This window comes from Vipera berus (genome assembly GCF_964194415.1).
Source record: "Vipera berus genome assembly, chromosome: 4".
NCBI classification, from domain to species: Eukaryota; Metazoa; Chordata; class Lepidosauria; order Squamata; family Viperidae; genus Vipera; species Vipera berus.
The window spans coordinates 32,942,531-32,966,871 of NC_138206.1; the positions used below are offsets into that span (position 1 = coordinate 32,942,531).

General features: G+C 37.6%; 2 protein-coding genes across 4 annotated transcripts in view; one reads left to right on the forward strand and one right to left on the reverse strand.

Moving 5' to 3' along the window:
- Positions 1-22,521, forward strand: part of LOC308667959 (filamin A-interacting protein 1-like) — a 29,708-nt gene extending 7,187 nt beyond the window's left edge. Inside the window, exons 2-3 of the mRNA XM_081327599.1 lie at positions 6,603-9,333; positions 21,992-22,521. Coding sequence (XP_081183725.1) covers positions 6,925-9,333; positions 21,992-22,090 — 2,508 coding nt within the window. The 5' untranslated portion in view covers positions 6,603-6,924 and the 3' untranslated portion in view covers positions 22,091-22,521. The remainder of the gene's footprint in view (positions 1-6,602; positions 9,334-21,991) is intronic.
- CMSS1 (cms1 ribosomal small subunit homolog) overlaps positions 1-24,341 on the reverse strand; it is a 161,933-nt gene that overhangs the window by 136,806 nt on the left and 786 nt on the right. The window lies entirely within an intron of this gene.

Here is a 24,341-nt window from a genome sequence, read left to right on the forward strand (position 1 = left end):
GCCTGCTTATTAGGGCTTTCACACACACCCCAAGCGGCATTATTACAAAGTCAGCTTAATTGCCCCCAACAATCTGGGTCCTCATTTTACCTACCTCGGAAGGATGGAAGGCTGAGTCAACCTTGAGCCTGGTGGGATGCGAACCTGTTTTGTCCCATTTTATGACTTCCTTCCCACAACTGTTAAGTGAATTGCTGCAGTTGTTCAGTTAGCAATAGAGTTGTTAAAGGAATCTAGTTTTCCCATTAATTTTGCTCGCCAGAAGATCACAAAAGGTAATCACATGACTCTGGGACACTGAAACCATTATAAAATTTGAGTCAGTTGCTAAGCTTCTGAAATTTTACAAAGTTACCATGGGGCTGCTGCAACAGCCTTAAGTGTGGGGAAAAAAGTCATGAGTCACTTTTTTCAGTGCCATTGTATCTTCGAACAGTCACTGAATGAACTGTTGTAGTCAAGGACTATCTGTATAACATATGGTATGATGTCTCTATATGCTTGTTTTGATTTCCCCCCCATATCTGCAATTAGATTTGTCTTATTGATGGCTATTTTATTTTGTTACCTTGCTGGGATAATTTTTTCTTAATAGGGTACTTCAAATATTTTAGCTATATAAATATAATGTGGTACAAAAATGAAATTTGAATGGGGATTCAAATACAGCTTTTTACTTATATTTTATTATAAGTAAAATTACTTATTATTTCCTAGCATTCAACCATTCTAAGGCTAGTCTTTTTCTAATAGTTTTGAACACTTTTGTCAATGATAGAATACCATGTTAAATATTAAATCAAAATCACTAATTCTTCTAAGGAATGGCATTATCTCTTATTACATTTGAACATGCGTGTTATAAGAACATCTAAGCTGAATGGGTAAAGAATAAGGCTTGACTGACCCTGTTTGGTTTAAGTTTTTCAAGTTAAGATTTGTGTTTCCTTTTAGCTTTTACAAGGACTAGAAGTATAACTTGCAGATATATTGAGATACTTATGCAATATAACCTAAATGAGGGTGTCAACCAATTTAAATGCTGTTGTATGTTCAGTACACAATTTGTCACGGTCTTTTTCTTGGGTTATTCATACGGAGAGAATTAGGAGGCAAGGATGTGACATCCAGAAGTTGCCACTAACTGTAGAAAGAAGGAAATGATAGATTTCTTCCAAAATGAAAGAGTGAAAATCATCAAGCTTCCTTTTTCACTGTAATTTTTATTTCCTTTACTGGGAGAAAAAGGGAAGTTACTTGGCTCCCAATTTAATTCCAGCAAAAAGACTACAGTTTTAGCAGCAAAAATCCAACAGTTCTACTTTCCATTGGGATATATTCTTCTTTGGATGAAAGAGGTTGAAAATGGTTGTCTACAAGTGTATATAAGGGAGACGTGGATGTGTGTGCATGTAAATAGATGTATCATCAAAAAGCTTTGTGCAAAACGCAGGACTTAAAGTTTTCTACCAAGTAACTTTTTTTGATTGGACTGTTACATGCAATTTCAGAACTGAACTTAAGTAACTGGTTCCTAACAAATTAGTATAATTTATTAGAGTCTATGTTCTAATATGCAAAATTGACACGTGGTTTGTTTGCCCCCAATCTTGTTGTAAGCTACTCTGGGTAGCTTACAACCTCAAAATAAAACAATAAATATATATATTAATACAGGTGAAACTCAAAAAATTAGAATATCGTGCAAAAGTTCATTTATTTCAGTAATGCAGCTTAAAAGGGGAAACTAATATGTAGACTCATTACATGCAAAGCAAGATAGTTCAAACCGTGATTTGTCATAATTGTGATGATTATGGCATACAGCTCATGAAAGCCCCAAATCCACAATCTCAAAAAATTAGAATATTGTGAAAAGGTGCAATATTCTAGGCTCAAAGTGTCCCACTCCTAATCAGCTAATTAAGCCATAACACCTGCAAAGGGTTCCTGAGCCTTTAAATGGTCTCTCAGTCTGGTTCAGTAGGAATCACAATCATGGGGAAGACTGCTGACCTGACAGTTGTGCAAAAAACCATTGACACCCTCCATAAGGAGGGAAAGCCTCAAAAGGTAATTGCAAAAGAAGTTGGATGTTCCCAAAGTGCTGTATCAAAGCACATTAATAGAAAGTTATGTGGAAGGGAAAAGTGTGGAAGAAAAAGGTTCACAAGCAGCAGGAATGACCACAGCCTGGAGAGGATTGTCAGGAAAAGGCCATTCAAAAGTGTTGGGGACTTTCACAAGGAGTGGACTGAGGCTCGAGTCAGTGCATCAAGAGCCACCACACACAGACGGATCCTGGACATGGGCTTCAAATGTTGTATTCCTCTTGTCAAGCTGCTCATGAACAACAAACATCAGAAGCGTCTTACCTGGGCTAAAGAAAAACAGACCTGGTCTGTTGCTCAGTGGTCCAAAGTCTAACTTTTGCATCTCATTTGGAAACCAAGGACCCAGAGTCTGGAGGAAGAATGGAGAGGCACACACTGCAAGATGCTTGAAGTCCAGTGTGAAGTTTCCACAGTCTGTGTTGATTTGGGGAGCCATGTCATCTGCAGGTGTTGGTCCACTGTGCTTCATTAAGTCCAGGGTCAACGCAGCCGTCTACCACGAGATTTTGGAGCACTTCATGCTTCCTTCCACAGACGAGCTTTATAGGGATGCTGACTTCATTTTCCAGCAGGACCTGGCACCTGGCCACACTGCCAAAAGCACCAAAATCTGGTTCAATGACCATGGGATTACTGTGCTTGATTGGCCAGCAAACGCGCCTGACCTGAACCCCATAGAGAATCTATGGGGCATTGCCAAGAGAAAGATGAGAGACATGAGACCGAACAATGCAGAAGAGCTGAAGGCCGCTACTGAAGCATCCTGGTCTTCCATAACACCTCAGCAGTGCCACAGGCTGATAGCTTCCATGCCACACCACATTGAGGCAGTAATTGCTGCAAAAGGGGCCCAAACCAAGTACTGAGTACATATGCATGCTTATACTTTTCAGAGGTCCGATATTGTACTATGTACACTCCTTGTTTTATTGATTGCATGTAATATTCTAATCTTCTGAGATTGTGGATTTGGGGTTTTCATGACACAATTATGACACAATTATGACAAATCATGGCTTGAACTATCTTGCTTTGCATGTAATGAGTCTATCTCATGTATTAGTTTTCCCTTTTAAGCTGCTTTACTGAAATAAATGAACTTTTGCACAATATTCTAATTTTCCGAGTTTCACCTGTATATAAAATCACAATTAAAATATAGATTATAACTAAAACTAAAAGATGGGAAGGAAAGGAACAGGATGTAAAGGGGGGGAAAGCTGCTATTAGTCAATCAACCACCTCCAGTGTGGTACTCCTCCATTAGGACTCCAACCCAACTGGCAAAGCCAGGTCTTCAGGCTTTTGTAGAAGATCAGGAGGGTGGGAACCAATCACACCTCAGGGGAAGATGTTTCAAAGGGCCATGGCCACAGCAGAGAAGGCTCTTCTCCTGGACCTTACAAGCCAGAATTCGTTGACTGACGGGAACTGCAGCATACCTTCCTCTGCTGGCACAGGTGAGGCGGGCTTGTCCCATAGGAGCACACACACGTATAAGAACGTGTGTAAGTATATAGGTATATATACACACACACACATTGTATTATATATAATATATAAATTATAAACTTTGTCTCTTGAGTAACACTATCATTATTTCATTCTTTTTCTCTTAGTAGTAAAGTCTGCTACTCTGCTGATTTTAAATATTATTTTCTTTGAATCTGCCCATTTTATATTTTTTGTTTTTTTCTTGTGTGTTTTGACTTTCTTTCCTTATTCAATTGTCTAATGCCTTTAGTTTACTATCTCATGCTTGCTTATGCCAGTTGTCAGGTATTCTATATGTTTAATTTTAATCCCTGCCAAATAAACAACTATTCAGTTTGGTTTTATGAGCAACTGAATATTCTACACTATTGGTGTCAAACTCGATCATGTCACGTGATGTATCATGATGTATCGTGACTTTTTTGCCTTTGTGGAGCTGGGTGGGTGTGGCCTTCATGTGACGCATCCAGCTAGTGGGCCGGCAGTTTGACACCCTGTTCTACACCATCAAGAAAACCATCAATCAGAGGTGGAGGATTTAAAACTAAAAATGTAATACAATGTGTATAACCAGAAAGACCTATGAATAACTTTTGTTGAGAAATTCAATAATTTTTTAGTCTTGGTTCTGCTTTAAGTTGCCAACCTATGTTTAAAGAATATTTTGAACCTTTCATTCATCCATTGTAAATTTAGTTTATATTTGAATAATATAATTAAAAATATAGTGTAAAGGCAGGATAAAAATATTTTAAACTGCAGAGAATTTACGTTGAGTTTGTCAGCTGGAAAACTGACAGCCTGGGTTTGAGACCCAAATGCTATGCAATAGGGTGAATTCCTGGTACTTGCCCAGCTAGCAGTTCGAAAGCATGCATATGTAAGTAGATAAATAGGTACCACTTCAGTGAAAAATTAATAGTGTTCTGTGCACCTCGGCATATAGTCATGGCCACAGGACCACAGAAGCTTCTTCAGACAATGTTGGCTCCCTCAACTAAGAAATGGATATGAGCACTGTTCCCTAGAGTCAACTGGACAAGAGAAATGTTTACCTTTTTTTACAGTATTTATATTATAATGTATTTATATATAAAAATGCATGCAGTTTATTCAAATAAAAAATCATAAATTCAGAAAACTTATTAACATACAATAATTCTCTAAATGTTTTTTGTACTTTAATAATGACTTTCACACCGTCAGTACCACAATTATTCTTGCTGTTATCATTTTAACTGTGACCCAATGGGTCATCATTTCAGAAATATTTCTTTACTAGATTCCTTCAACAATGGCAGAGCTTCTTATGTAGTAGAAAACTTCATAAAAATTCAGGGAAATATTCAAAGATGTGTCTGCCTTGAAAGTAGCCCATGCTGTATAGTACAATCAAGCATCAGGACCTGATCATAGGAATACACATTTGCATTAAAACCTTTATGGTAATTTTTATGTCATCAAATTTTTATACAATTTGCCAAACTTCAAATACTTGAGTTATGCATCCTGGATTTTGGATGCATTTGTATCTTAGCGCACCTGAGCTAATTTTTAAGCTTCCTTTAAAAATTGTTGCTCCATGATGCACTGTTTCGTTCAGTTAAAGATTACAGACATAAGAGTTTTAGTAATATATTAGATGTCAATAATAACATACAGTATTATGCTTATACATTATATTTCATAGAGAAAGAACATTTTTCTTTCTTTTTCATAGTACTAGCTACTGAATTAAACTGAATCATCTATGCTTCCTTTACAAAGTGATTTTACATAAGCTCCTTTCTTTCTAAAACAGATGTATTTCAGGGATACAAGAGTAGCTACTTATTCCCACCAGATTTTAATTTCATCATCTTTTTTCTTAACTAAGAAGGAAAATGTTTCCAACATGTTAAGACCCTCCCTGTTTTTAGTCCTGAATGAATTTTCTTTTGAAATAAGTAGGATGGCAAAATTCTTCCAGGAATACTCCCAATTTTATACCAAAATTAAAACTACAGATGTTGAGCTAGTTTTTTAAAAACATAAACAATGTACAATATGTTAGGACTTCCACTTGAGTACATTTATTTGGGTTACTTATCAATTCCACTGTTTTTTATGAAAAGCATGTGGACATTACATATTTTCATCAGTTTAGTGGGGAAAAATATTGTGTTCACAAACAAGTATGAGTGCCTTTTATTGTCCAAACCACCTGTTTCTTGCTTACCTATGATTCACTGATTTCTTGGCCATAGAGATATTTCTTTATATTTAAGTATTTATAACAAGCTCCAAATGATCCATAAAAAAATTCTCTGTGTCTGTCCATGCGTAAACCTGTGCCTATGCATACGTGTATGTGTGTTTAAATCAAGAGAAAAGAAAAAGCAACAGTTTAGCAGTATTTTCACATTTATTAAGACAAAAACTCTAAAACAATATAATATGATTCAGTGGCCCATTTTATTAAGATTCATGAAGGTCCCAATCAGTTATCTATCACAAAAGGCAGTTAAGTGATATTAATACATTCTTCATCCCAAAGCTCTATCTGAATGATAAAATGTAGAAATCAAGATGATCCATGCCATCTGACACTACCTGGAGCTCCTATTTAATGCCACTTTAAAATATTTTAATAGTAGTTTTAAGGCACAACAGCAAGAAATTAATTATTATGTAGGTAAAGGAACAGATTACAAAATATGGATCTTTTAGTGGAAGATGAATGCAGTAAAAAAAATTGTTTTCGTGTTTAGAAAAAGCTACCTAACTGCTATAAAACTAATATATACATTTCTGAAATTTTCAAAAGAAAATATGACATTTATCCTTCAAATTGAGGTTGGTTTCTGAAGGCATCATGAAAACATCTGTATAGCTTTCTTGGTAGTGATATAAAATGGTTTGCAATCCTTCTGCTGGATATTTTTCTTTCCCGGTGTAGCACACAATCCTCTATTAATATTCTAAGTATTTTTACAACTGTTTCATTTTTTTCAGATTAAAAAAGCTCCTTGAACAAGATGCAGTTTATCAAGCAAAAAGAGAAAAGGAAAACTGCAAGAAAATAAACAAACTGAAGGAGGAGCTAACAAAACTGAGAACATTCACTTTAATCGTAGTGGATGAACAACAACGCTTAACAGAAGAGCTGAGTCAGCAAACTCAACAAATTCAAGATTTAACCACCTCTACAGAACAAGCACATGAAAAACTCTCCATTGCAGAATCAAAAGCCCACGAACAGGAGCAGAAAGCTCTCAGGTTGAAAGCAGAACTTCAAACACAAATTAGAAAGATTTCCCAAGAACAGGAAGCTACAATGGCCAAATTAACCAATGAAGAGAGCCAAAATCGTCAGCTCCGCTTAAAATTAACAGTTCTTAGTCGACAGGTTGATGAACTTGAAGAAACTAACCAATCCTTAAGAAAGGCAGAAGAAGAACTGCAAGATCTAAGAGAGAAAATCAACAGAGGGGAATGTGGAAACTCTACCCTTATGTCTGAAGTGGAGGTGCTCCGGAAAAGAGTCCTAGAGATGGAAGGAAAAGATGAGGAACTCATAAAATTGGAAGAGCAATGCCGAGAGCTTCATAAGAAACTAGAAAAAGAAACAACACAAAGTAAAAATTTTAAAGTAGAAGTTGATAGACTCAACAAGAGAATTATGGAGCTTGAGAAACTGGAGGACGCTTTCACCAAGAGCAAACAGGAATGTTCCTCTTTAAGATGTAACCTTGAAAAAGAAAAAACATTAACAAAGCAGCTGTCACTGGATCTCGATGGCCTAAAAGCTCGCATAGGAGAGCTTGAAACGACTGAGAATAAATTAGAAAAAACAGAGTTCATGCTTAAGGAAGATCTGTCTAAACTGAAATCATTAACTGTAATGCTTGTAGACGAGAGGAAAACAATGAATGAAAAAATAAAACAAATGGAAGAAAAGATACAGACTGCAAATTTACAGCTGCAGTTGGAACAAAAAAAAGTTATGTCAGTTACAGAAAAACTGATTGAAGAGAGCAAGAAAGCATTAAAATTTAAAAATGATGCTGAAGAAAAAATGTCCAACCTTACAAGGGAGAGAGATGAATTGAAAAACAAACTGAAAACAGAGGAAGAGAAGGGAAACGATCTTTCCTCTAAGATGAATTTGCTAAGAAAAAAGCTTCAGTCCTTAGAAGCTATAGAAAAAGAATTTCTTAAAAATAAACTGAACCCAACTTTCCAGCAAGAAAACAACAAGATTAAAGAACTAATTCAGGAAATTGAGAAGCTAAAACATAAACTTAAAGAAATGAAGGCCATAGAAGATGATCTCATGAAAACTGAAGACGAATTTGAATCTTTAGAACGGAGATATGTAAATGAACAAGACAAAGCCAGATTTTTATCAGAAGAACTTGAGATAGTAAAGAGAGAACTGGCACGGTATAAGTTAGCAGAAAAAACAGAATGCAACCACGAGCAGAGATTATTCAGAAAACTTAAGGAAGAAACAGCCAAGTCAGGTCATCTTTCAAGAGAAGTAGATGCACTGAAGGAGAAAATTCATGAATATATGGCAACAGAAGATTTAATATGTCATTTAAGAGAAGACCAGAGAGTCTTGCAAAAGAAACTTACTCATCAAGAAAATAAAAACAAAGAATTAGGCAGAGAAATGGAAACTCTTAACGAAGAACTGGAGAGGTATAGGCGTTTCAGTAAGAGCCTGAGACCAAGTCTCAATGGAAGGAGAATCTCTGACTTACAAGTTGCCTCCAAGGAAGTACAAACAGAACCAGCTGATAATGAACCACCTGATTACAAGAGTCTAGTTCCTTTGGAACGGGCTGTCATAAATGGACATTTATATGAAGACAGCGATAATGAAGATGATGATAATGACGATGAACCAATGATATCTTTCAAATACAATAGTTCCATTGCAAATGTAGCAAATAACAGCAAACTTTGGATCCCATGGATGAAGTCCAAAGAAAGCCACATTCAAAATGGAAGAATTTATGCTAAGCAGAATGGGAATTGTATTCAGCCTGGAAATTTAGTTTTAAGCCACACACCAGGCCAGCCTCTTCATATAAAGGTTACTCCAGACCATGAGCAAAATACAGCCATGCTTGAAATAACAAGCCCAACTTCAGGGAATTCTCACTCTTTTACTAGTACAGCTGTGATACCCAATTGTGGCACATCAAAGCAAAGGATAACTATAATTCAAAATGAGTCTTTAACTCCTATAAAATCTAAAGTTCCTGATGTCTACCCAGCTCAAGATCGAACGATGGCACCTCTTACTATGACCACTTTTGCTAGATCTGAAGCCCCTGAATCATGTGGTTCTATATTATCTGAAAGAACAAGGTCTCCTTTGGCTTTGACAAGTGGAAGTTCCCCAGGGCAGTTACTTTCACCAGTGTCCTTGGAAATGGCTGACAAGCACACTGTCTTCAAAGTATCGCCCGAAAGGCAACCATCTGTGCAGTTTCAAAGATCCAACAGTTCTAATTCTAATGTAATAACTACTGAAGATAATAAAATACACATTCATTTAGGAAATCCTTATGCACAAACTATTTCTAATTCTGTAAAAAACAATAATCCTTGCACTCCTGTGCAAGATAACAGAACTCCAAATGGAACACCAAATAAATCTGTCAACAAAATCACCAGCAGCATCACTATTACACCAACTGCAACAAGTCTCCCCCGACAGTCACAAATTACAGTAAGTAGTGTCTACCGCTGACTTTTCCTAATTCTGCTGACTTACATATCAGTATTGCGGATGTATGCTTTCCTTCCCAGGAAGACTATTTTTGGGACAACCTTAATGAGAAATTGGGGCAAGTTCTTTGCATGTGTCAATAACAGGATACAAAACTAAGTTGCTGGCTGGTCTCTTTAATCACATGAATTGTGCACTTACTATATTATTATCTGTTCAGTTAAGTATCTTCTGTTAGATACCTAGATGTGTACCTGTATAAATGCAAGTTCATGTATTTATATTGTTACTATTACCATTAGATTATCTTGCAATTATTTCACTGACAAAGTTTAACATAAAAGTCAATATTTTTCTTACCTGCAGAAATAATTTTATTTTTATTCTTGTATGCGTGTATTATTTCAAGTAAACCATGCATATTTATTTTTAGTCTTTAGTCACATCTGTTAATCTTTAACCAGATATTAATCTTTAGTCAGTCTGTTAATTTTTTTACTTGGCTGGATTTGCTGTGGGTTTACACTTTCAGATTGAGCATTATATAAAATTGTATGTATTTTAAATGATGGTAATGAACTTAAATGAGACTCCAGAACAGTGTACTAGTTAAGAGAATAACCTGAGAGCCAGTTGGTTGCTTAGGTATAATTTGAACAAACTGATAATTATCTAGTTTAAGCAACCTTTCCTAGCCCAGTGCCCATAGATAAGTAAAAACTGTAAGTCCCATAACTTCCATACAACATACCCAAAATTGGCCTGAAATGTCTATAAGGCAACAGGTTTTGGAAGATCGGAGTAGAACAATATCTTAGTGATTAAAAAAAACAGCCTTCAGTTTTAAAGATTTTATATATGAAATGTTTTCCGTAACTGGGAGGAGAAAAACCCCCACCAAAACAAAATTAGCAAAATACTTTTGAAAGATCAATGTTTCTCCTGCTTATTTTTCCTTAAACATAAATTAAGATATGGTACCCAAGTTGTTTAAAGACAGTAATTTCTTTTACCCCATATTTCTAAGAATATAGGAAACTATCTCAGATGTGATTATTTATTCATCTAGGCCAGTATTCTCTACACCAGACTTTCCCAATCTAATGTTCTCCAGATGTGTTGGAAATCAACTTTCATTTTCCCTGCTATCATGGCTATCACCCTTGCTTGATGTGAAGTCAAGGAGATGATATCATTCGCTTGGGGAGGCTGCTCTCTAAAGTCTCAGGCAAAGAGCCATCCAATCATATTGTATTTGATTTTTTTAACTGGAGATGCTAAGTACTGACCTCTACCTATGAACTCTGCTGCAGAGCTCTGGTTCCATATTCACTTTGTTAGCAACCCGAATTCTCAAAGATATAAATTGACTCCAAAGACCTTAGACCTTAGAGCCTTGGTGGAGCAGTGGGCTAATGCCTCCTTAAGTAACACCAGTTGCCTGCAATTAGTGCAGGTTCGCATCCCACCAGGCTCAAGGTTGACTCAGCCTTCCATCCTTCCGAGGTAAGTAAAATGAAGACCCAGAATGTTCGGGGCAATAAGCTGACTTTGTAATAATGCCGCTGGGGGGGGGGGGGTGAAAGCCCTAATAAGCAGGCATATACATAGAATGAAGGCTATTGCTAAGCACATTGTTTTGTGCTTTAAATTGTAAGCCGCCCTGAGTCTTCGGAGAAGGGCGGGATATAAATGGGATTAAAATAAAAATAAAAGATAAAAATAAAAAATAAAAAAAATGAGATGACAATTCTAAAAAGCAGGCATGTCAAACTCGCGACATCACGTGATGTCGCGCGACGTATCGGAACTTTTTTCCATTGCCGAAAATGGGATGGGCGCGGTTTCTCCGTGACACTCCGGCCCACGGGCCGGCAGTTTGACACCCCTGCTAAAAAGAAAAAATAGTGATATTTTGTCATCTTTATAAAAAAATCCACAAGAGTTTTTAAAAGTAAGCATTCTCAAGTAAATACAGGATGCACTCTGTCCTCTCAGAGTACAGAACATCCCAGCCAAATGAAGTTTTGTGACTTAAAATGGGTAATGATGAAGAGCATATGATTTCCAGGATCACAAGTACTGCACTTGTGCTCATTTCCGGGATTCCCAGAAGCATCCAGCTGACTGCTTTAGAAACAAAATATACACCAAGAAGATCTTGAATGTGATTCAGCACAGCTGGAACTGTAAATTCTGTGGGTTCTTTGGTGCTCTGTGAGCTTGACTGTTTTCTTTCCGATGTTTCATTACTAAACTAGGTAGCAGACTGAGGATGTTACCTAGTTGGGTAATAAAATGTCTGAAGCCCTGAGCTACAAATATTCTTTTCTATTGATTCAACTCTTGGTTTTTAGTTTTTGTTTTGGAAAAAAAAACCCATTCCATATCTTGACTAATTGCTCAAATGAATACAAACAACCCTGAACACATAAACCAACTGAAAGTGTAGGGACAAATACAGAAAAGAGGACAGAAATATTAAGGCTATCCTGGGCTTAAGCTCTGGTTTCAAAAAGATACTCTATGAAATGTGAACATAACTTGTCTGCCACTCTTTAAAGCGCCAATATCTTTGCACAGGATCATGTGCAGTAAGGGAAAAAATGATTTAATCCCCTGCTGATTTTGTATGTTTGCCCACTGACAAAGAAATGGTCAGTCTATAATTTTAATGGTAGGTTTATTTTAACAGTGAGAGACAGAATAACAGCAAAAAGAAAAAAATCCAAAAACCATAGCCAGGGGGCATATCAAGAAGCAAAAGATGTGAGCATTTTTAAAAAACTAGAATAGGTAGGTAGTTTTAATAAAACAGGAAATAACCTACAGACAATTAATCAGTGGAATGACTTGCCTCCAGAAGTTGTGAGTGCTCCAACACTAGAGAATTTTAAGAAGAGATTTGACAACCATTTGTTTGAAATGGTATAGATTTTCCTGCTTGAGCAGTGGTTTGGACTAGAAGACCTCCAAGGTCCTTCCAACTCTATTATTCTGTTAACTTAAAAGAAAAGGAGCAAATATTAGGGATGTAAGACAAACAATATTTCCTTGGTACTACAGAGTGAGCGCCTGTTACTCGTCCCAGCTTCTGCCAACCTAGCAGTTCGAAAGCACGTAAAAATGCAAGTAGAAAAATAGGGACCGCTCCAGTGGGAAGGTAACAGCGTTCCGTGCGCCTTTGGTGTCTAGTCATGCCGGCCACATGACCACAGAGATGTCCTCGGACAAGCGCTGGCTCTTCGGCTTTGAAACGGAGATGAGCACCGGCCCCTAGAGTCGGAAACGACTAGCACGCATGTGCGGGGGAACCTTTACCTTTATAGTTTGGGAACAGATAACTCTTAAGATGTTGCTAGGAATCTCTCTTCTGAAGCAGCAAGGGAGAAATCAGCTACAGTTGATTCTTGATTAGTATTAGTACTGATTAATATTCACAAGAATACTAAACAAACATCAACAATAGTCAAACAATATAAAACAATTACAACTATTCATTTCAGTTGATCTGAATCTTCAATTTGGTCATTTATTTATAAATTGATTTATCAAATTAATTTATATTTCCACCTTTTTCTTTTACAATTCCAGGTAGCTGACACATGATTAAAAAAACAGTATAAACAGCAAATGAATAACAGAAAATAGTACAAATAGAAGTAGCACTTGAGACCCCCACAGCCTAGCTCCAACCACACAAATAACACATAAAATAGGCTCACCTGCCATCCATACCCAGAGGAACAGGTCATATAATGGGCAAAACTCACTTAACTGTCTGGCTTAGCAATGGAACTTTTGGACTACATTGTGGTTGTAAGTCATAAGACTTAATATTAAATCAGTACTGCTAGTATTCTAGCCTCTGCATATGTAGTAATTCACAAAGATTTACTCAAGATCAGCTGTTATGTAAAATTTATTTAAATGAATAGAGAAAAATGATCACAGTTAGAAAACATTTAAGATCTTTATTTCTACTCAAAATGCCAATTCTGTACCAAATACCATATGAAAAACTATCATAATATTACTGTAATCGGCTGGCAACAGAAGATGCCAATTGCCTCTAAGATTCTTCTACTTTTAACTTAAATACAGGGTTTCTCCCTAAATGATTCAAATGGTAACCACATCCTATGAAATTAAGCAATTCTATTCTGAACCCACAGTAAATTAAACATCCTATAATATAAGATTTAGAAATCCTTGAATCATCAATTACATCATAACAGGCAATGGCAAGGTATAAAAAACAAGCATTTACCCATTCTTTAAAGATTCATTTAAAAGTGTATGTGTATAAAACTGAATATGCGTTTGTGTGCGTGTCTGAAAACAGCAAAATTAAAGAAAATTTGGGTCATACTATAAGCCATCCATACAAGTATTATTTTTCTGGCTGAGTTGAAAGTTAGGGTTTTTTTTTCCAACAGAGGCTAACCAGATCTTATTGACATACACAATTAGGGAAAAAGAAAGAAATTGTCTGCAACTATTCCCTACATTTGACAATCCATAGCTACAGTATTTGGGCAAAAGAGGTCTTAGAAGTAGCAAGGAACATGTAAGAGCAGGCAGCAGTAGCTTTCTGAACTTCCTTCCTCTGGCATACCACTTCCCAGGCTTCAAATTACCGGTATCTCTTCAAGCTGCGCTCAGTGAATGGAAGGCGTTTAAAGTCCCATTTACCCAAGTAGCATATTTTCTAGTTGCCATGCTTATGGTAAGTAAGAGAATGAATTAGCTTTATTATTTTTTCCCATTTAAAATAATCCCTCTAGAACACCAAAAACATCAATTATGTTCAAAAACTTTTAAACAGAAATAACTGAATTGGTGTTTAACATTTCTATGCTGTGCAAGCAGGTTATACTTTAACAATGCAAGTAATTCTCAACTTACAACCACAGCTGGAACCAGAATTTTCATCACTAAGCAAGATGTTTGTTAAGTGGGTCATGTCTGATTTTACAAACATTTTGCTATCGTTAAGCAAATCACTGCAGTTAAATGAATAGTGTAGTTGTTAATTGAATCCAACTTCCTCCATTGACTTTGCTTGTCAGAAGCCAGCTGGAAGTTTGCAAATAAGTGATCACTTGACCCACGCTGCAATTGTCCTGAATGCATGGCCTGAACTTTGATGACATGACCATGGGGAGGTTGCAGGACTTGTAAGGGCAAGGACTGGTTGTAAGTCACTATTTTCAGTGCCACTATAACTTAGAAGAGTCTTTAAACTAATGTCTCAAGTTGAGGACAACCTGTACAGTATATAAACAACATTTTCTATAACTATGAAATTTAACATTTATTTTCTAAGTTTAACTTATATTGTGTATCAGTATCTTGAGATGAGCCATTCTCCAAATAATAAGAGAAATATTTAGAGAATACATATGTAATTTTGCAGTGAAATATACTTAAGGGATTATGAAATACTTTTATCATATACAATAACTTTGATGCGTGTCTCCCTTACATTTTATAGTTATACAATGGATGACTCTCTTTGCCATCTTTACAGTTCTTCTTTTTAAATATATTTCTATTTCCTTTAACATTGTTATTTAGCATTTTATATTAGTATTTCTCATCAGAGGACTAATCAAATGCATTAATATAAGTTTGTGTTTGGCCCATTTATGTATAATATTCCACTGACATAAAATAGTTCCCAAATATTTTACTTGTAATACTTGTAATAGCAAGTATTACAAACCCAGAATAGAGGCTTTGATGCATGAAAGGAAGATTCATCAAGATTCATCTCTGGAACTGTAGAGCATAAGGAAGATGATCTTGAAAGAAATTCTGCAGGCAAGAACCATTATGTAAACAAAGTGGGCTGAAACATTCCTTAAGGCCTGGCAAACAACGTAGTATTTGGAAGAGTCCCAGGCAGGACCCTTCCTGGTTCAGTGAGATATAAGGAGATGTAATGCACAGGCTTGCGTGATTCTGTTATTATAGCCTATTTAAAAGAAGTAGTCTTCCTATGGAACTAATTTCCTGATCTGGTCTACCCGTAAAAGCAGCCAGGAACTATCAATTTGCAATTTCAAAATGTTACACTGTTCCGGAAGACAGAAGTGGGCAACTATGACATCTACTTATCACTTTTATAGCTCCTGGCATTCTTCAGGATTGTCCTACTGATATTCAGAAGTATAATTACAATTTTCTGTGATACACTGTAGTGCAATGAAATAATAGCCAAGCTAGGTCTTCTAGCTTAACAGGATGGCTTTGTCTAAAACCAACACTATCCCAAATAGACTCCCAGCAATTAGCGAACATCTGTGGCTTTGTAGACAACAACAACAAAAAAGACAACAACAAAAGGGCAAAATAAAAGGCAAATCTATACGCACTTAAGAATAAACTAATGAAAGTTAGCAATAGCACTTACTTATAGAACGCTTCACAGTGCTTTACACAGTGCTCTCTAAGCATTTTACAGGATCAGCATATTGCCCCCAAGAATCTGCTTCCTCATTTTACCAACCTCGAAAGGGTGGAAGGTGAGTCAACTTTGAGCCGGTAAGGATCAAACTCTTGCAAGTGAGCTGAATTAGCCTGCAATACAGTCTAACCTCTGCGTCACCACGGCTCCTTCACAAAAGTTACTTTATGGCAGACATGTCAAACACAAGGCCCGGGGGCCAGATCCGGCCCGCGAAGTGGTTTCATGTGGCCCACGAAGCCATCCTGGAAACAGTGAGGGAATGGCCCCCACTGCCTTGGCCCTGGCCCAGAGACCCTCCTTCTGCCAGAGACCCTCAGATCTGTCCCACCCCTGCCCAGGCCCCCATAGGCACCCTTGATGTGAACGATGTAGAGCTGGCCACGCCCACCCAGTAGGCCATACACACTCTAGCCACGCCCACCCAGTAGGCCACACCCACCCTGGCCATACCCCCCCCGGCCCCCTGAGGGCAACCGCAATGCTGATGTGGCCCTCAATGAAATTGAGTTTGACACCCCTGCTTTATGGCATACAATATAACCAGTTACAGTAGTTGTGGAGTTACAGTATGTGGCAGAATTATTGCAGGATTATTCAGAAATCCCCTATATACAACAGAGCTTTCTCCTCTATGTTCAGAACTCATGAAGCATCTACAGATGGCTTGCAACCCATCTATCTATGCTACCTGATATTTAAAAGATATTAAAAGTCAAAGTCACAAGTTAACAAAAGCAAACCAATGGCTGAAAGAACTCTATTTAGTGTTCAATTGCAGCTGCTCTAAACTGATTAATTTCACAGAAAAGCTCATTTTATTGCAACAGCCAATATTTCACACAGCAAAGAAAGCTGTTTTTAACCTAGTCATATTATTTCTTCCTCTATATAGAATTATTTGAAGTTCACATAGCATGCTAAATATTGTCTTGTTTAAAACCACAGTGGCTTTGTGTAATAAATAAATCTAATTCATTATCTACTCTGACCCATAGTAGCTCTCCAAATTATACGTTTAATATATGATTTCACATCCTTGCACATTTTCTTAAGTGAGGAACTCAGAGACTGAATTTTTTTGATGCAAAATCCATTTTCTCTAGAACTACAATTCCTTATTTGAAACAAAATGCAACTTTTATCATACAAGTTGCCACAAATCTTGTTTTGATATTCTGCAGAATTAAGAGTCAGTGGTTTCTAATACATACAATTTGTACTGTCAAAAACAATTCTTAATGAAGCTTACAGCTAATTTGAATTTTGTACAGATGCTTAATTGGCTATATGTCCAAGGAGATTCTAAACAATAAGTCTTAAAAACTATTCCCAGTTAGTTCCTAGGTAAAATTAGACCTGGTGTTTAAAAGAATGTAATTATCTGGGTTGGTTTTTTTTAAAAAAAATCCAAACAAATTAAGAACCTTTGTTTCAACTTAACCTTTGTTTCTTTCTCCAATGAAAAATTATTTTGAAGGCAAACTAACTGCTGCCCAATGATAAGAAGCAGAATGACTAGTAGCAATAATGCATGCTTTCCCTTTACATATTTCCTCTTCATCACATCACATAACAGTAGTATATTATAGTTCCAAAGCTCAGTTTTATTAAAAGGATCCAGTAAGAAAAAAGCCAGCACAGGTTGGGAGGCTGGACTCTTTACCTAAAGCCAAAAGCCAGGGCAAATGCTAGTTCTCCTCTTGGGTTGGACTAGATAACTATCCAGGCAAACTAGCTTCAGAAAACAGCTTCATGACGAAAACTATAGCCACGTTTGCTCTTTATCATAACACAACTTATTAATTATTAAAACAACTCAGTTCTTCACGTCAGCTTCCTTTCTCCTTTAAGTTTATAATTTGTAGCAAAATCCTTGCTTCCGTAGACTATTAATCCTTATTACCTTATCCTACTAATAATCCTTTACTCCTTCTGCTAAGTAGTAAGTAGCCAGCCACCTTATTATCAGTACAATAATTTGACTTTCTGGAATAGAAGTCAATCAATTGTATCTCATGCTAGCCAATTATAGAAGAATATTAAAATGAAAAACCTCTGAAGGATATTTAACTTGCTTTATTACATACATTTAATAAAGTATGTGTGTGTGTGTATCAAATAGAGGCATGCAAAGCTGCTTCATTCTAATAAATTACATATTTTATTAAATTAAAAATAAAATAAATGAATGTGGTCTCATCAAGCAAAATAGTACAAGGATGTCATACCAGATGATGAGAAAAATACTCAAGGTCAATTTTCATACTGCCAACACTGCCCCTCCAATTGATCATGAAGCTTCAATCTTGCCTGCAGATTGAGTTTTGCTGCATATATACTGTTTACATTTTATAGCCTTAATTTAGTTGCAATGGTTAGATGTATGTAATTAGAGTTTAATGCAGTCCTCTTCAGTCTGACCATTTCCAGATGTATGATTGAGTTCTGGACTCTGCTCCTTCCTGAAATCCAGAGATTAACAACACCACTAATGTTAAAGGAGGCATTGAAAGGTGGTTTAAAATATTGGGTGTCAGCTGACCAGAATTGGGTTTTAAAATGATCTGGGAAACTTATAATAAACTACCAAAACACAAGGCCCACGGGCCGGATCTGGCCTGCGGAGGGCCCAGATTTGGCCCCCGGGACTGGCCCCCGGGATGGGCGCCCCCCTGGCACACACACATGAAACGGCAAGCTGTTTGTCTCAGAGGAGTAAAGGGGAAGAGGAGGAAGCTGAGGTGTTACAAAAAAGGGGAGCTTTCCCCTTCCTCCCCCCTCTCTTTTTTTTAACCTCCTCCCACTCCATTCAGGTGCAGCTGGAGGAAAAGACCAAGAAGGGGGAGAAAGAAGGGAGAGGTTTTGTCTGTGTGTGTGAGAGAGAGAGAGAGAAAGAGAGAGAGAGAGTGAGAGACAGACAGCAGGGAAGCGAAAGTGTGGGGATCAGGAGTGTTGCAAACAGAGTAAGCAAACTTACAAAAAGGGGATCTCTCTCTCTCTGTCTCTCTTTCTCTCTCTCTCTCTCTCTCTCTCTCTCTCTCTCTCTCTCTCTCTCTCTCTCTCTCTCTCTCACACACACACACACACACACACACACACACACACATACAAATGCTGCGTCGGGGAGGTGGTGTATAGGCAGTCGAGAAAGCAAACTCGCAGATTGGTTTTGTGGTCTATTCTTGCCGCCTCCCCTCCCTAAAATCCAGCTGATAATAAAACTCTTTGGATTGAATGGGAAGTTAAGAGGAATTGGCGTGAGTTGAAATTAAAAGGCCGAGTCAATTGTCTCCCTCCCAATTATTCTGTCGGAGACATGGAAAGTGTTTCTTGCTCCTACTTCCTCTCATCTGCTCTTTTATAATTTAATCCAGCCTTACCCAAATTAATGTCTTTTGGGTGTCATGGACCACAGTTCCCATCATCCTGTGGCTATGTTGGCTAGAAATGGAATGCCTTATTTTTTCTGCAATATGCACCTAGGAGGCAGTAGGTCTGTGGGATTTAAATGTATTTAAACATTTGTTTCTTCTGCCTAATTTATTAAATCAACATCTAATTCAAAATTAAATGTTTCGGAGAAATCCAGGGTGGTTTACAAGAAAACTCTCAAAGGCAGCTATTGTAAAACATCACCAGCAATGCTTAAAACAATATTAAAAGTGTGTATTTTAAGAAAGAAAAATATTAGTAGTAATTTACTTAGTGCTGTTTGACCATAAAATATAGTGTTGTTCTACATATGCCTGGCTGAACAGTGTGTTTGGAGTTGCCTCTAAACAGGTGAGGGTTGCACTGTTCATATTTTCCTTGGGAGAAAGTTCTATAATTGGGGTGCTGTCTCTGAGAAGGCTCTGCTCATGGCCACTGTTCTATAAACCAAACCAGGGGGACCGTCTGGTCTAAATGGATTGTAAACAAAGATGATTAGGGGGCTGGAGGCTAAAACATATAACAAATGTTTGCGGGAATTGGGTATGTCTAGCTTAGTGAAAAGGACTAGGGGTGGTGACATGATAGCAGTGTTCCAATATTTGATAGGCTCCCACAGAGAAGAAGGGGTCAACCTATTTTCCAAAGCATCAGAAGGCAATAATACATGGAAACTAATCAAGAAGAAAACCAGCCTAGAACTAAGGACTTGTGAAAACAATTAACCTGTGAAAAGGCTTGCCTTCAGAAGTTGTGGATGCTCCATCACTGGAAACTTTTAAGAAAAGATTGGATATTCCATTGTCTCGAAGATCTCAAAGGTCTCTTCCAGCTTTTTTATTCTTTAAGAGAAGCGCTACCAACCTCTCCCCCTCCCCTTATCCCTTCCTGGCACAGAGAGAGGGAGAGAAGGAAGGAAGGAGGGGAGGAAAACAGGAAGAAAGGGAAGGAAGGAGATGGGAATGAAAAGGAGGGACGAAGGGAGGAAGGGAGGAAGGAAGGAAGGAAGGAAGGAAGGAAGGAAGGAAGGAAGGAAGGAAGGAAGGAAGGGAGATTGGAATGAGAGGGAGGGAAGGCCTGAGGGAAGTCTTGCCTTAGCACTTGGCCACCAGCAGCCCTGTTGCCCTTCTGCCATCCCCTGATGGTCTCCCATCATATTGCTGAGGATGCTTTGGTTACAAAGCCAGGTCTCCTCGCATGGAGAGGGAGTGGGCCTCCCTCTGACCCATGCACTTTGCCCTCCTGCATCCACCATGAGCAACCTGGCCAAGGAGAGCAAGCACAGCAGCAGCAGCCTCAAGGAGGTAAACGTAGCTGAGCGCCCCCTCGGGAAAGTGTGGCTGGGCTAGGCAGGGCTGTGGGGTCCCTGTGCCATGGGAGCTCAAGAGCCGGGCTGCGTGCTTGACCTCCACTGCCCAGAGTTCCAGGCAGTCCATGCCACTGTCTAGGGCCCCCCTGCATGGCCTGAGAGGATGAGGCTCCTCCAGTGGACCATGCTCATCCCAGTCCTATCCCCCCCCTCCGCCGGAGACCCTTGGATCTGCCCCAGGCCTGCCCATGCCTGCTGAGGCGCCCCTAATGCAAGTGAAGTTGAGCTGGCCACGCCTACCCAGTAGGCCATGCCCATGCCAGGCAAGCCCACCCAGTAGGCCATACCCACCCCAGCCACACCCACCTGCCCCCCCCAAGGGCAACCACAATGCTGATGCAGCCCTCAATGAAATTGAGTTTGACACCCCTGCTATATAGCATTGCACAGAATTTGTTATTATTTCAGGCTTCCTATATAAACTTTATTAGCAATAATACCATATTTTACTGTTTTTTCTGAAACTGATATTCTCAATATTTTCTTACCGTTAGGAATATCTTATGCACATCTCAATGTCTCTGCCCCAGAATCTAAGAACATTCAAATACTACAAACTATTGAGCTTTGCTGCCATCTAGAGATAAGAACTAGACTAAATCCTTCCAAGGACTTGAATATTCAGTAAGACTGCTTCAAAGCATTTGGAAACCATTGTACTTTATATCCCGCAACAATGACAGATTACCACAATCCCAAAGGGCTTTTCTTTTAGCACTATGAGTCTAATTCTTTCCTGAACCACTATTATTGGCTCTTATAGTACATCTAGCCACAAATTAGCCAATATTTAACCTAGCCATTGTGATTACTCAGCCCATATATTTAGCACTTGGTATGATGTGTTGTGCCAATCCAAGGAATTGGGTTAAACAGAATAAAATAAATAACCATTGCTCTGTCGTGCAAGTGAAGTCCATGACTGGGTTCACATTAAAATGAATTGCTGCTTGTTTGTATTTTGCTTAGTATGTCGTACATATCTGAAAAAGGGGTCTGTATGCTAGGATTTACAATTTACTGTGAATGCAAACTATATAATCTAGTAGCCATGGTGATGCAGTGATTAGTATTGCAGGCTAATTCTGCCAACTGCCAACAGTTCGATCCTGACCAGCAAAAGGTTGACTCAGCCTATCATCCAAGGTCAGTAAAATGAGGACCCAGACTGTTGGGGTCAATATGCTGACTTTGTAAACCACTTAGAACGTGCTGTAAAGCACTATGAAGTGGTATATAAATCTAAGGGCTATTGCGATTGCAAGTATTTTCATTTTTTTAAAGTAAAAAATATTGGTATCTTCTGAAAATAGTTAGTTTGTCAAACCCAATTTATACATTAAAATTAATAACTGCAAATATTTTTATTTTTTTAATTATAGATTGCAGATGTTTTCCATCAAGCAATTCCTATTAGAAACCCTAAATCAAAAACCATCAATACAGCAGTGCTACCAGTGAGGGCATCTTCTGGACAATAGAAGAAACCAACTTAAGATACTAAAGATGGGACACCAAACATTATCAGATCTATCCCCAACGTTTCGACGCAAAATGTCAGGAAGACATAAGACTGCTGATGTGTGAGATAATTGTTACCTAACTCATAAGTAGAAATGATTTTTTGCACACCAATACAGCAAAAATGATTGATGTTGACACTGGAATTACAAAGTATTGGGATTTTCTCATAACCAAAAATCTACTGTTCAGTAAAATATTGCCCCATTTTCCTAATATGAACCAAGTCCCACAGTTTCTCCTACACTACAGAATGGATGAAGTTTCCACTAAATTCAAATGAAGTTATTGTGAATTTCCCACATAGCTGTAACTTTGTATTTTAGGCAATGTCAAAACAACACCGGACAGAGCATGATGAAGAGACTTTAAAGATGCAGCTACCATAGTACTCTGCTATTATTTTTCCCCAACTACCCAGTGCAGCATTAGGACAATTCTATTCTCGATTCATAATTCAGCCAACCTTGAAGAGACAAAGACAAGGAACCAGGGAGAAATGATGCAAACCCTTAAGGACAAGTTCATTTTTACCCTCAGCAGGAAAAAAAGCAGTGATATCATGACACTGTAAAATTACCATAGGATGATAAAATGTTAGCAGTCCCACTTCAGTCTCAACAGAAATCAAGAGGAAGAAAACCTACATACTGCATAAGCATATGAAGAAATGGATTACTGTCACCAAATGTGCATTTGACGTGTTTTTCAAAGTTAAGATGCTGTGAATTTTGCCTACCACCATGCATTTTTACATCAATGCTTCTGACAATATGGTAAATGAAAAACTATTTTTTAAAATTGGATTCTTTTAAAAATAGTAGACCTGTATGGATTGTAGAATAGGAAAGGGATATTTTCATGGTATCTTATTATAAAATAAATTATTTTAGTATTTAAACCTCAATATAGAGATGAACAACATTTTCATTAAATAACATTCCTAAACTACATGTGGGTGCTTCATCACTTGTCTGAAATGATATAGGTCTCCTGCTTGAACAGGGGGTTGGACTAGAAGACCTCCAAGGTTCCTTCCAGCTCTATTCTTATTACTATTCATAGAATTTTTTTTCATTTACGGTAATAGAGAAAAGCATAGGTGATAAAATTAAACGGATAAAAGGATAACTGAGGGAGAGTCCTAAATCATTAGGGCTTGTACAAAATGAAATTCTCTAAAGCTTGTAATTATGCTAAGCTTGTAAGCCGCCCTGAGTCTTTGGAGAAGGGCAGGATATAAATGGAATTAAAATAAATAAATAAAATAAAAATAAATCAATTCATGATTGATATAAAAATGACTTTCCACAAATGAGCATCTCTGGAGGAGACAAAAACTACTTTTAAAGGAAATTGAAGCTGACTTGTTTCTAGACACAGTTATATGAATAAAGGCTGACTAACAAAGCATATAATACAAACTTTTGGCTTGCTCATATAAAATGATAGCAAACCATAGATCACTGCTGTTGAATTAGTCTATTGCTTCCAAAACATTAGCTGATTTTCTCTCAATTGTTGCTAATACAACAAAGCTTATAAAGTCACAATTATGCATATTATTCCTCATAAACACTCATAAACAGAGGACTATATCCACATCTCAATATAAAAGTTAACTTTGATTAACCAATCATTCAATACCCAGCACACAGAAGTTACACTGTATCTTTCAAGAATGTTTTAATTCCTCATGGATTGGTAACCACCCCTTATTATACATCAGTGGGGAGAAATAACTCATTTGTTTAATTGGGTTCCCTTTATCTAGTTTTCAGACTTTTATGAAGATCAGATTACATTCCAGGTCATATTTATGCAGAAAATTTGAAAATTCAAAAGGGATCACCAACTTTTAAACACCACAGTAGCTGCTCTTAAAAAAACTAAACAGGCAAGACCTAGTTAGTTCTTGGATGGAAGACCATCAGGAAATCACAGGACTGGGACTTTGAAAACATTTCCAAGAAAACAACATGGTGATATTCATATAGTCATCAAGAGCCGAGGTGGACAAGAGGATGGAGAGCAGACGTTATATACATTGATACACTGGAAAGCTTCAATATACACAGATAAGGCATACACACATATATACAGTACATACATATCCCAAAAGCATAAAGCAAGAACCAGTAACTAAAAGCCACTGCTTGCCTCACAAATGGTAACTGATTTCAAAACTTCATAAGATTAAAAGAGTGCAAA